At 34.3% G+C, this 13806-nt stretch overlaps 1 protein-coding gene across 1 annotated transcript in view; it reads left to right on the forward strand.

Moving 5' to 3' along the window:
• The window catches only part of EYS (eyes shut homolog), a 1685250-nt gene that overhangs the window by 869224 nt on the left and 802220 nt on the right, over positions 1 to 13806 (forward strand). The window contains 2 exon segments of the mRNA XM_053601630.1: positions 6761 to 6967; positions 8271 to 10035. Coding sequence (XP_053457605.1) covers positions 6761 to 6967; positions 8271 to 10035 — 1972 coding nt within the window.

Raw genomic sequence — 13806 nt, forward strand, 5'->3', positions numbered from 1 at the left:
AACAGGTTAACATCATAGGCCTATGACTTGTGCAGGACCCAACCCTCTTTCCTCCCACAGACATTTGACCTAATATTCTGCTGTCACTGATTGGAAATAACCATTCTTCAATAATGGGCTCCATGTTTTTATTTTGTACAAATTCTGTAGACTGTTCTGTATATAAGCAATTAAATATATTGATAATGCATATTTTGAGAGTGGTGGAAAACTTTAAGTCAGCAATTATTTTAGGAACTTTACATAGAAAATTTGGCCTACCAGTTTTTTTGGGTTTTTTTTTTGAGGAAAAAAATGAATTAAAAGATTAACCCAGAATTATATTAAATTGACTACAACCACTAGAATTTTTTCCTGTATTACATACTCCTCAAGTAAAAAAGTATAACAATGAAGCACATCTTCAAATGTTAGTGTCCATATTATGAAAAATCAAAAACCACTAGACTGTAAAGTTATTGAGATAATAGACACTATTTTGCCCAGATCTTATAACAGTTTGTGATAATCAAATTTAATTGATAGTGTTATGTGTTAAATGGACTATTCAAGTAGATTATTTTAATTGTATTACCTAAAACAATCAACCATACAGTAGAACTTCTCATAACAAATCTCAAGGATGTTTTACCTGGCCAAAAAAAACACAAAACATAGTTTATTGGTTTTGAGTGGGGTTCAGGAGCCTCTCAGCCTTGGTAAGAATATTGGCTTTCCTTTTCTATTTATGACCCAAGAATTGCAGAGAAGGACCATGGCATAACCCTGGTTTCCTCTAAACCATACTTTCTTACTTCATTAAAATGATTTAGGAATAATTATGCCTCCAGGAATACTCATTATTTCTAACTTGTTTCTTTACATCCACATCTGGTAGACAAAATGCTTGTCAAATTTAATATATTTTACAAAAATTGTTATCAACTCAGAATCTATAGCTGGTCTTTGCCAGACTTTTTTAAATCAATAAATGGTACCACTACACATCCCATTGATAGGAACAAAATCTTACGAATCACCTGTAAAAATTACTTTACTCTCACCTTCTACATCTATTTCTCCAGCACGTGTAGGCTCTGCCTTCCATATAGATCTTTAATGAAAACTTGACTCACTATATCCACCTTTGTACTCCAGATTAGTCTATATTTCCTTTTGCCATTGCCAGCTTCCAACTAATATCTGAGCTTCTATTCTTCTTCTCACTGCAAACTCTGTAGTCTGTTATCTACAGTAATCTTTTCATGATATTAATCAGATATCACTAACTTCTTGCTGAAAATATTCAAATGGCTTCTCAGAATTAGTTCCAAATTGAATGACAAATGAACAAATAAGCCAGCCTACATTATCTGGTTCCTTTCCATGTATCTGACCTCACTAACACCTGCTAATGGCATTCCCTTATTTTCTGCAGCTGCCCAGCTTACTGATGCTGAAACACATGAAATATGTTCGGGACTTTAGGCATTTGCATTGTCATTCTTTTTGTCTTGAATGCTCCTTCTTCAGATATGTATATTGATTCAAATCTGAAATAGCTTTTGCATTTTTTGTATTATCATGTATCTTGGAATATTTTGTCTTTAACTCACTTATCACTATTTGATATTAGTCAATATATCAATTAATTAATTCCAATTCCTTTACTAAAATATAAGTTATATAATCGGAAAAACTTTGATTGTCTTGCAGACCAGTTTATTCCCAACACTTACAACAGCCACTAGCACTTACAAATTGATCAATAATATTTATGGAATGAAAGACATCACTTGTATGATTGAATGGGAGAGGGAGGGAGGGAGGAAGGAAGGAAGGTCAATCAGTTAAAATCTATTTGGTGAAACAGTTAGTAGAAGCAGTCCCATGATGAGTTTCTTACAGCTAGAACTTGGGAAATATAAAGAGATGTTTGCTATCAAGCTTGAATTTGAGAGCACAAGTTCACTTCTGTGAGTTAAACTCTTAGAAAAGCATATGATGGATGTGAGCCTAGGCAAGCAACATAGAAAAGAAATAGAATGGTTTCCCAGCTGTTGAATCTGAGTACCACCTGGAAGAATGAATGTATTATTATTAGTATATCCAATGATGTAGAAGTGTTAAGAGCGTATTACAATCATAGAGACGAACGTTGGCAGTGCCATTGTAAATTGGTATAAGGACTGTTAGCTTTAGTGAATATTTTAGACCTATTAATGAGATCATTCCTATAGTGGTATCTTAAACTGATGTCATTAAACATTCAAATCACCTAACTACATATTATGATCTAATGCACATGGAGGCACTTGTGATTCTTGTGTAGCTATCCTGACACAAAGAGAACTTGTTCATCACAGGGCCATTGAGGATTACCTGTGATGGTCATTTTTCAAAGTAATTAATAATGGCTTTGTTTATAATTTAGGAGAAAAGTGCTAAGAAGGACCACACAAGTATTTATGAGCTGTGTAACATCCATGTTTTCATCATAAGCCAATACGTTGGCATTTTGATCTCTTCCCTAGTTTCATGTGCATTTTCATTAATCTGCAAAGTCATTCCAACACTTGCTGTTAGAGTGAAGAAGTGTGACCCCTGGGTCCTTAAAGGGTGAAATCATACTGAATTTTTTCTCATTGTTTCTTTGATCACTTTTAGTTTTTCCTTTTATTATTTTCTCTCTTCTTCTGAAATTGCATCCATTCTTTACTCATTAGGGTTGTCAATCTGGTGTTTTTGTTTGCTATGGATATTTTTCTATTTAATGTTTGTTTTTTTAATATGGAGAAACTTTATAATTCTTTTTTTTCTTTTATTTATAGGTGATGCATAATCATTGTACATATTTACAGAAGAAAGTGATATTTTAATATATATACATACAATGTGTAATGATCAAATAAGGATAATTAGCATATTTATCATTTTAAACATTGATTACTTCTTTGTGCTGTGAACATTCAGAATCCTCTAATTTAGCTTTTTAAAAGTACCCAATCAATCATGTTAACCGTACTTACCCTACAGTGCTACAGAATACTGGAACAATATTCCCCCATCTAATCGAACTCTCTCTATCCTGCTCTTCCCCAAGCTTCTCAATCCCTAATGATTGGAAATCTACTTACTTCTATGAGCTCAACATTCTTTAGCTTCCACATACGAGTGAGAACAGGTCTTCCAGGTTCATTAATGTTACTTCAAATGTTAATAACAAAATTTCATTTTTCATGACTATATAATATTTCATTGTGTACATATGTCACATTTTCTTTATCCATTAATCTTTTGATGGATATTTAGATTGATTCCAAATCTTGGCTATTGTTCATAGAGCTGCAATAGACATGGGAGTGCAGATATCTCTTCAGTGTACTGATTTCTTTTCATTTAGGGTGGGACGGTGAGATTGTGTAGGAGTTCTATTTTTAGTTTTTTGCAAAACTACATACTGTTTTAAATAATGATGGTACCAAGTTACATTATTATGAATAATGTACAGTGGTTCCCTTTCTCTACATGTTTGCCAGAATTTGTGTGTGTGTGTGTGTTTAATAGTAGCCATTCTAACTGGGGTGAGTTGCTATCTCATTGTAGTTTTGATAATGTATTTCCCTGATAATTAGTAATGAGTATTTTTTCATATAGCTGTTAGCCATTTGTATGTCATCTTCATCATCTTCTTCTTCTCCTTCTTCTCCTCCTCCTTTGTCTTTTTGTTTGTTGGCAGAATCTCACTTTGTTGCTCCAGGCTAGAGTGGGAAGTCCACAGCCTACCTCATAGAAACCTCAAACCCTTGGGTTGAAATGATCCTCCTGCTTCAGCCTCCCCAATAGCTGGGACTACAGGCATCTGCCAAGACATGTGGCTAATTTTTCTATTTTTAGTAGAGACAGGGTCTCATTCTTGTTCAGGCTGGTGTCTAATTCCTGAGCTCAAGTGATTCTCCGGCCTCTACCTCTCAGAATGCTAGGATTACAAGAATGAACCATTGCACCTGGCCTGTGTATCTTCTTTTGAGAAGAAATCTATTCATATTTTTGTCTAGATTTTAATCGGATTACTTGTATTTATGCTGACAGTTTGAGTTTCTTATATATTATGGATATCAGTCCTTTGTCAGAAACTAGTTTGTAAATATTTTCTCCCAAAATACAGCTTTTCTATTTGCTCTGTTGATTTTTTTTTTTTTTTTTTGATGTGCAGAGCTTTTCAGTTTAATTCAGTTCCATTTGTCTATTTTTGTTTTTGTTCCTGGTGCTTTTGAAATCTCAGCCATAAAATTTTGGCTAGATCCATATCCCAAACCTTTCCCCCAGGTTTTCTTCTAGTAGTTTCATAGTTTGGGGGTTATGCTTAAGTCTTTAATCCATTTTGAGTTGATTTTTGTATATAGTGAGATAAGGGTCTAGTTTTATTCTTCTGCATGTGGGTATCCAGTCTTCCAAGCACTATTTATTGAAAAGCATGTTCTTTTCTGATGTTTATTCTTGGGGCCTTTGTAAAAAATCAGTTGGCTCTTAGTATGTGGACTTGTTTCTGAATTCTCTATTTTGTTTGGGCCATGTGTCTGTTTTTGTATCAATGCCATTCTATTCTGATTACTATAGTTTTGTAGTATATTTTGAAGTAAGTTAATGTGTTGTCTGGGGCTTTGTTCTTGCTTAGGATTGCTTTGGATATTCAGGGTCTTTTGTGGTTCCATTCAGATTTTAAGATTTTTTTTTCTACTACAGTGAAGAATGTCATTGTAATTTTAATAGAGATTGCATTGAATCTTTAGATGGCTTTTGATACAATGGCCATTTTAACAATATTAGTTCTTAAAATCATGAGCATGAGGTGCATTTTTATTCATTCCTGGCTTCTTCAATTTCTTTCATCAAGTTGTATGTAGTTTTCATTACAGAATGTTTTTTACCTCCTTGCTTAAATTTATTTCTAGGCATTTTTCATAGCTATTGTGAGTGGGATTGCTTCCTTGATTTATTTTCAGCTAATACATTAATGGTAAGTAGAAATGTTACTGATTTTTGTAAGTTGATTTTATGTCTTACAAGTTCACTGATTTTGTTCATCATCTCTAAGAATTCTTTTGTTGAATCTTTAGATTTTTGTATATGTATATAAGCTCAAGCCATCAGCAAAGAAGGATAATTTGACTTATTCCTTTCCAATTTTAATTCATTTATTTAATTTTAATATCATTTATTTTGTTCTCTTAACTAATCATTCTGGCTAGGACTTCTAGTGCTATGTTGACTCAGTAGTAGATGTAGGCACCTTTGTCTTCAGTTCTTAGAGGAAAGGCTTTCAGCTTTTGCACATTCATTATTATGTTAGCTATGAGTTTGTCACATACGGCTCTCTTATTGTGTTGAGGTACTTTCCTTCTATGCCTAATTTGTGGAGCGTTTTCATATGAAGTGATATTCAATTTTAGAATTATTTTCTGCATCCATTGAAATGATATATGTTTTTTGTCCTTAATTCCTGTGATATGATGTTTCATATATTTATTGATTCATTGAATCATCCTTGCATTCCTCTGTATATTATATTTCAAACATATTATTGGATTCACTTTGCTAGTGTTTTCTTGCACATTGCTGCATTTGTGTTCACTGAGGATATTGGCCTATGGCCTCCCTTTTGATGTGTCCTTCTCTAGTTTTGGTATCAGGATAATTCTAATTCTGATTTTATTGAATGGGTTAGAAGAAATTTCCTCTTCTCTGTTTTTTTCTAATCCTTCCAGAAGAATTGGTGTTAATGTTTCCTTAAAGTTTTGGTAGAATTTAGCAGAAAAGTCATCTGGCTGTTGGTTTTTCTTTGTTGGGAGAAGCAGTTCTATAACATCAGGAATTTTCTGACCTTATCAGAACTTCTAGGTGAGAGTTGAAAGTGACTATAAAATATAAAACTGGGAAATTAAAATAATATATCTCAAGCAAACCTTGAGTTTGTGCAAATTAAATATAGTCTTGAGCAAATATTAGAACAGTAAAACATGGTATCTATCAGATATGTTTTTAGTATTAAAAAATAAACAAGTATTCGTATTTTCAAACAAGTTTTAAATTATATTCCTTAAAGATAGAAATGGCTCAAATAGTATAATTACATTTTATCTCTACATTTAAGAGAATAGCCCATATACATTTGCATTTATTTATACATGCACCACAGTTCTCTTTTTTATGAGCTAAAAATAATTTCTTCTTGTGAAAATTATTTCATAAGAACATGGCAGAAATAGGCTATTCACATCAAGGTAAAATATATAAAGAACATTGCTCTGTAAGTAAGTACAAATTAGAATGATTTGAACATAACATGAAAATGTTTTCAAATTTTCTATTGTAAATACTGTATTTTATATTAGCTTCCAACTAAATATGACTAGTAGGGAAGAAAATGTATACATTTGATCACAGGTTTTATATTCATGTTGACTGCCACACAGTAAAAATTCCTCACTGGATAAGAAGTGTCCTCAAACCAAATGTAAAATAGTATTTTGATTTAGAGTGAAAAGAATTAAGAAAAGTTCAGTCATTTCATTGAGCATATTCCAAATTAAATAGGTTGAATTAATTTTGAAATATGGGTAAGCATTACTACAGAGATTTCATTTTCAAATAAAATGATTATTTGAATCATCCAATATGACTATGAAAATGCAAATGGCCCTAAAACAAACTTAAAATATTCCTTGAAGGAACAAAGAAACTGTGAACTTAGTTTAATTACTGTGATTGTTGTTTGCAGACCTGCTCCTCTGGGCTTCGTAGTGGCGATGAAATAAACAGAATTACCTGTTTACCTCTCATCTCTGGAAGAACAGATGCCATTTCTGCACAAACATATACAGCGCCCCCTTCTCAGGCTGTAGTCAGTAGCTTTCCATCTGTAAAGGCTACAAGAATATGGACTATAATGGATACTTACCCAGTTGATCAAGGTAAATAGAAGCAAGTAAGATATGAAGGAGTTTGAGTTTGAAGAAGTTGTGTACTGAAAATGTATTTTCAGAGTTAGTTCAACATTTATTTTTCTAAGATACATAGTTTTCAGGGTTGCAAAACAGATTTGGTAGTTATGTCTTCTATAATAAGTTTTGTTTTAGTAGTATCAATGCATTTGCTAAACATATTCTTTCTGGATCAGTAGAAAAAATGTTAAAATCATCTTTATTTTGATGAGTAAATTTTGAGAGAAAACTAGGCCTCAATCCCAGATTATTTTATCTATTAGTGAAACATATTTAAAGGGCCTTATTCTACTTGCCTTATTATGTATTTATTTATATCCTTTGAATTGTTCCGTGCAAATTTACATTCCTATCAATTTATTTGACATCAGTCAAATAAAAAAATATATATTTTCCTATTCTGAAGTATCTTGATATTTGATGCTGTATTGATATATACTACTATTTAACTTACTAAATCACAAGATGTCATAGTATAAATAGCATATTCTATGTTAAATTCTAAATGTACTTTGCATAGAATTAGTGTTGCTTGGATAATCAGAGTTAAGACTTACAACCCTTTCCAATGTATTCTTTATGCAAGAAAAATATTTCTGAAGGCCCTTAGATTTTTCTTTTCTTTTTTTTTTTTTTTTTTGTGGTTTTTGGTCAGGGCTGGGTTTGAACCCGCCACCTCTGGCATATGGGACCGGCACCCTACTCCTTGAGCCACAGGCGCCACCTAACCCTTAGATATTCTAAGTAGAAAGGTAGTTTATCTATTTTTTGAGGGGAATCTATATAATCTCTGTTCTTTTAAGGACTTATATTGATATGTAATGTTATCAAATTCAAAGAAGAGCTTTTTACCTATTTAGAAGGTAAAACCATATTTTTAACATTACTAGCCTAATAGGTCAAATATTTAATTGGTTCTATCAATGATAATACTTGTAATTTTTCATGTTTTGTAATTCAAAGGAGTTACCTGGATGAGGATTTTTCAATTCCATATAATGTCATTTGTTCTAATTTTGGCCCTCCCACAGAGTGTGAATAACAGGAGTCTTTGTATTCGCAGTTTGTGAAGTCACTAAATCTCTTCATATGCTTTTATCAGAAATATGATTTATAGAGCCATATTTATCTTGGGTGTGAGGTGGGTGTGCAAATTTGGTGTGAGGTGGCAGTGCAAATTTGCTGAAAATTCAGCCAGGGCCCAAGTTGTTCATTTTTAATTCATTTCTCTCTCTCTCTCTCTCTCTTTTTTTTTTTTGTCTTTTTCTTTCTGCAGTTCTAAAACAGACAGATATTTTCAAGCATGATGTTCTCCCAACAACTGGTTTGGCAGCGTTAAGTATTACCATGTCCTTTGAAAGCCACTTACTCGAAGAAATGATTTCCACTAGAGAGTTTTTAGCAAAACATCATCTTCTTTCTTCCACAGATGTTTCCTCTTCTCGATTTCTGAATTTTGATGTTCATGACCCAGCACAAATTATCTGGGACAAAACAACTGTATCACGTATGCCTGTCCAAACTCCAGCAGCCACACTAACATTCTTTTTCCCGGATAGAGGAGTGAAGACCCCTTTTATTGTCTCTTCCTTAATGACAGATTTTGTTTTTCCTACACAATCTTTATTATTGGAGATCTCTCAGACCCTTGACTTATCAGCTACCACAATGAATTCAGTAATTAGCGGCATTCCAGGGGCTGGTATTGAGTTAAGCAGGCATTCATTACTTTCCTGTGGATTTCTGCTTACAACTGTATCCATAAGTGCATCTCCAGTTGTTTCTACGGGGTCTCAAGAGGATATTGACAAATATTCAGCTGTTTCCTTCATTTCAAGAAGAGAGCGCTGGAGTTTGCTGAGTTCCTCGATGTCTCGCATTTTTCCTGCTAAGATAATTATATCCAAACAGGTAGCCATCTTAAACTCATCAACTCTGCACCAACTCAGCACACAAGCTTCCATTCCCAGTGAATATCAGGTTATTACTGAGGCATCCTGCAACCAGAGACTCACAAACATCAAATCACAGGCTGCTGATTCTTTAAGAGAATTAAGCCAAACACGTGCAACATGTTCTATGACTGAAATAAAATCCTCTCATGAATTCTCAGATCAAGTTTTGCATAGCAAACAGTCCCACTTTTATGAGACATTCTGGATGAACTCAGCGATATTAGCCAGCTGGTATGCACTAATGGGAGCTCAAACTATCACTTCTGGGCATTCATTTTCTTCTGCTCCTGAAATAACACCATCAGTGGCATTCACAGAAGTGCCATCTTTATTTCCTTCTAAAAAGAGTGCAAAAAGAACAATTTTATCCTCATCCTTGGAAGAATCCATTACTCTATCAAGTAATTTGGATGTTAATTTATGTTTGGATAAGACTTGTTTATCCATTATCCCTTTGCAAACTGTCTCTTCAGACTTGATGAATTCCGATTTGACTATGAAACTGACTACTGATGATCTGTTAATATCAGGAAACATTTTAAAACTATTGAAAATAGGACAATATAGTGTAACTATGGGCCCCACTGAGGTACTAAATCAAGACAGTTTATCAGACTTGGAAGAAAGTAAAGGATCTCATAAGCAGTTCAAACCTGGTGCAAGTGATAGTTCCCTAGATTTTGAATTAAATGTAGAAAATCATCTGGATGCTCCTTTAAAGATATATTCAGAAACTGTACATCCAAATGATCTCAGAAATAATCGGCCACCATATACAGACTCAAAGCTTGATTTTTCAGAAGTAACCTCCAATGTTGCATTTTACACAGTTTCAACAACTCAATCACTTCCAGGGCAGACCTCTTACCCCAGGTCTGTCAAGAGACCAGATTGGCCATATTATATGGATTATCAGGATTTAGCATCTGATTTTAAAAAAGAGGTCAGGATTTCTTCAGAATGGTCCAAATGGGAACTTCAGCCTAGTATGCAGGAACAGGAAGTTCTTACCGCCAGCTGGAGTTTTTCCATCACTAGATCTTTGACTTTGTCTTCACTGGAGTCCATTCCAGCATCTCAACAGCTGATGATTTCTGGTAAGTTTCTTGGTTTCTGTTTAGTAAACTTTTAGAAATGGATTTCTTTTCTAAAGAAAAGAAAGAGCCTTTCGTGGTCATCAGGTGCTCTAAACAGCCTTATTGTAATCAGGGCAGCAGCCAGTTCAGTGGCGATGGCACCTGCTGTTGTACCTGACACAGATGTATTCTTCATGCACTGCCACAAAGGCGACCAGATCAATACAGGAGTAGGTTGGACACGGCTATACTGCTGGCAAGCAATCAGAGACTGAACTAGTTCAATTCAATACAACAGATCTTTAAAAGTTTAGAAATAACTTGTATTATTCTCTTTCCTTGAAAGAGCTTCTTTTTCAGGTAGAACACAATATAACGTACCCTTTCTAACATTCTCTTCAGTGCTGGATAGTTTTTTGTAATGGGGAAGATGAAGAAATCACTGGAACTTTATTGGGTTTTCCTACCCTGTAGGCCATGATATAACACTTTTAAATTTAAAGCTAGAATGCTTTTATTCTATATAGTTGTAAATATAAACTAAATTCATGTTCTTTATTTATCAAAAGCACCATACAAAAATTAAAAAAAATAATATGTGTGAATTTCAATTTGGCAGATTGAAATAATGAGATGCCAGTTTTCTTAGATAACAGTTGCTTAAAACACTTTTGAAATTCCTAATCTTCTCTTCCCTTGTAACTGTTATCAAATTGGATACAAAAATAATACAAAAATAATTTATAAGAATTGTATTTATCAGAATGAGAGGATTTATTGCGTTATTTAAAGAAGTTAGATTTTGTGGAATTTGTGGTATTAACTTTATGGTAATGAAGTTAATCTTTCTTCAGTGATAATGTACAATTATTTTTTGTGTCTGCATTTGTGTGGTTATATGTTTCTACATCAGAGGAAGCATATATTACCTCAACCTTTAAAAGTTTTTAAGTTATCATCTAAAATTTATGGTTGGCCAGGTGTGGTGACTCATGCCTCTAATCCTAGCACTCTGGGAGGCTGAGGCAGGTGGATTACTTGAGCTCAGGACTTTAAGACCAGCCAGTGCAAGAGCAAGACCCATCTCTACTACAAAATAGAAAAAAAAGACTAGCTGGATGTTGTGGCAGTGCCTGTAGTCCCAGCTAATTGGGAGGCTGAGGGAGAAGGATTGCTTGTACCCAGGAGTTTGAGGTTGCTGCGAGCTAGGCTGATGCCATGGCATTCTACCCAGGGTGACAGAGTGAGACTCTGTCTCAAAAAATAAAACAAATTAATTAATTAATTAAATTTCTGGCTGATAATACCATAATATGAAGGACCAAGTCAGTTTACCTAGAATGTTAAATATGATATGGTTTTCTTTACAAAGTTTCTAAAAATAGCATAGTGAATTTAATTACAAATTTAAATATAGTATTGTACTTTTTACAAGATGATAGCTTGTAATTTAATTGCAATGACCCATATACAATATTTAATACCTTGTTTCTGTATGAGGTATACCTGTATGAGGTTCTTAGTAAAAGCAGCTCAGTTAAAACTTCTTTCAAATAATTCACCCCACAGCTACCCCTTACAAAGGATCAGAATCTAAATTCTTCATTATTAGAGAATTAAACCTTAATTTTGCCCTTTTTGAATATAACTTTGTTACTTTTCATTTTTCCCATCCCCTGCAAATATTCTTTAATAATTCTGGCCTCTCCTAAATCTCCTAGACTCTTTCCACTTTTTATTGTCTCTTTAATCGTTTTATATATAATTATTGTTTACAAAGCACTTGTTGGTAATACTAATACTTTTATCTACTATGTTGGTCAGGGTCACACTAGGGAATAAATAACAATTTATTGGAGGTATTTGGGGAGAATTTTACAGGGAGATTATTTACTAAGATATGGGTAGAATTTAAGGAAAACTAGTGGGGATAGTATATGTGTAATTCTGAAGAGACTAGTAATTAAAGAACATCATTACGAGCATTGGGGCTAAAGGGACAGAGGAAAGAGCAGAACCTGAAAAAGAATGCTTCCCGGCTTACAGAAGCTGTGACCGTTTGAAGTAGGACACAGGCAACTCAGGAGAACCAAAAAGAAGGAGACTGGGAGATAAGGACCCAACCTCACTCTCCTGTTCTGGTCTCTTGTGGGTACTTCTTATTGGCTAAACCAATTCAGTAGCTGGAGAATAAGGTCAGTCCTCTGAGTTGGTGTCCAGTGTGTGGAGGGTAGAGTGAACAAGCGCAGAAAGATCTAGAAGAGTAAATGTTAATATATTGGACTCCTGTATATATCAATTTCAAGCCCATATTTTCTGTGGACTCATAATAATGGCTTGTTCCACTGAAATTCTTAAGGCTTTCCTCAACTGAGACCTTAATTCTTCTAGACAATCCTTAATTAATGTTGAGTTGTTGTCCTGAAATGTTCCTCACAGTGATTACTTCATTTTGCTTCTAATCTTTTTTAGTAAGAAAAAAGATTTTAATTGTTTAGAAAATAAGCTTATATTTAACTTCTTGGCTGACAAATGCCATGTAGTCTAAAATCATCTGGCACTAAAAGAAAGGAAAATAGGAAGTCTTGGTTATACAATTGTACCAGAGCCCTATTCCTAAAACACTATCTCTTATCCATAGAATAAAAGATTGATGTTATAAAATCACTTATTCATATTGTATCCACTATCTCTCATCCATAGAATAAAAGATTAATGCTGTCATCAAAAATGTGGGACAAGTTCTGGAGTCACTTATTTTCTGCTAACCTATATGTCTTTCTTCTACTCCATAGCAAACTGTCTTTGTCACTGTAAGTGTCTTCTTTAAAAAAAAATTTTTTTTTTTCAAAATTTAAATGCAAAATTTAAATACAGGTTCTTCTTGATCCCCTGCAGATACCAAAATCTACAGATGCTCAACTACCTTATACTAAGTGGTGTAGTATTTGCAGATAACCTCTATATATCTTCCCATATACTTTAAATCATGTCTAGATTACAATGTAAATACTGTGTGAATAGTCATTATACTGTATTATTTAGTGTGGAAGGTGGACAGGCTGAATTCCTCACAGACCTTCCAACTCAGGGTAAGGTGCCCAGTCAGGGGATTGTCTACATAACTATCCCTGTGTGGAGAAATCAACAGTGCAGGCAGCTGAAATCAGCAGCTGGTGGTTTAGGTTAGAGAAGCTGAGATGTCTGCCTGAGGAGATGAGACTTGTTCTCCCCTTTTCTCTCATGCTTGCACTGTTATCTGGCCACCTCAGATGTTCCATTACCCTATGTCCCTGTTTACCCTTTACTCAGCCTTCCTGGGAGCTGTAATCTCCCCTCTCTCATTCTTAACCTTGACTGCTGACTACTGACTGCTATGCATCCTTGCTCATATACTCTGTTATGTGCCCAATAAAAAGATTCTGGGAAACAGGACAGGTGCTGCACTGTTCTCATGCTGCCACCAGGCACATGGAACAGTGTATGCCCTTACAGTCTTCTGCTTTTATGCCCTAAGTTGATGTAAGTTTTGTTCTTTCCTTAATGCCATCTCCCTTGCTGGCCCCTGTCTCAGGATGGGGTGAACTAGATGCCCAACAGTTTAGGCAACAATGACAAAAAAAATTCTGTACATATTCAGTACAGGTACAACCATATTTTCTTCAAATATTTTTTATCCTCAGTTGGTTGGATCCATGGATGTAAAGTATTATAGGGCAGATGATGTCATAGGTGGCCTACCTAAACAGATTCCTAATCAGCAGGATAAACATTAAGAACAACCCTAGACTG

The sequence above is a fragment of the Nycticebus coucang genome, chromosome 9 (genome assembly GCF_027406575.1).
Source record: "Nycticebus coucang isolate mNycCou1 chromosome 9, mNycCou1.pri, whole genome shotgun sequence".
Lineage (NCBI taxonomy): Eukaryota > Metazoa > Chordata > Mammalia > Primates > Lorisidae > Nycticebus > Nycticebus coucang.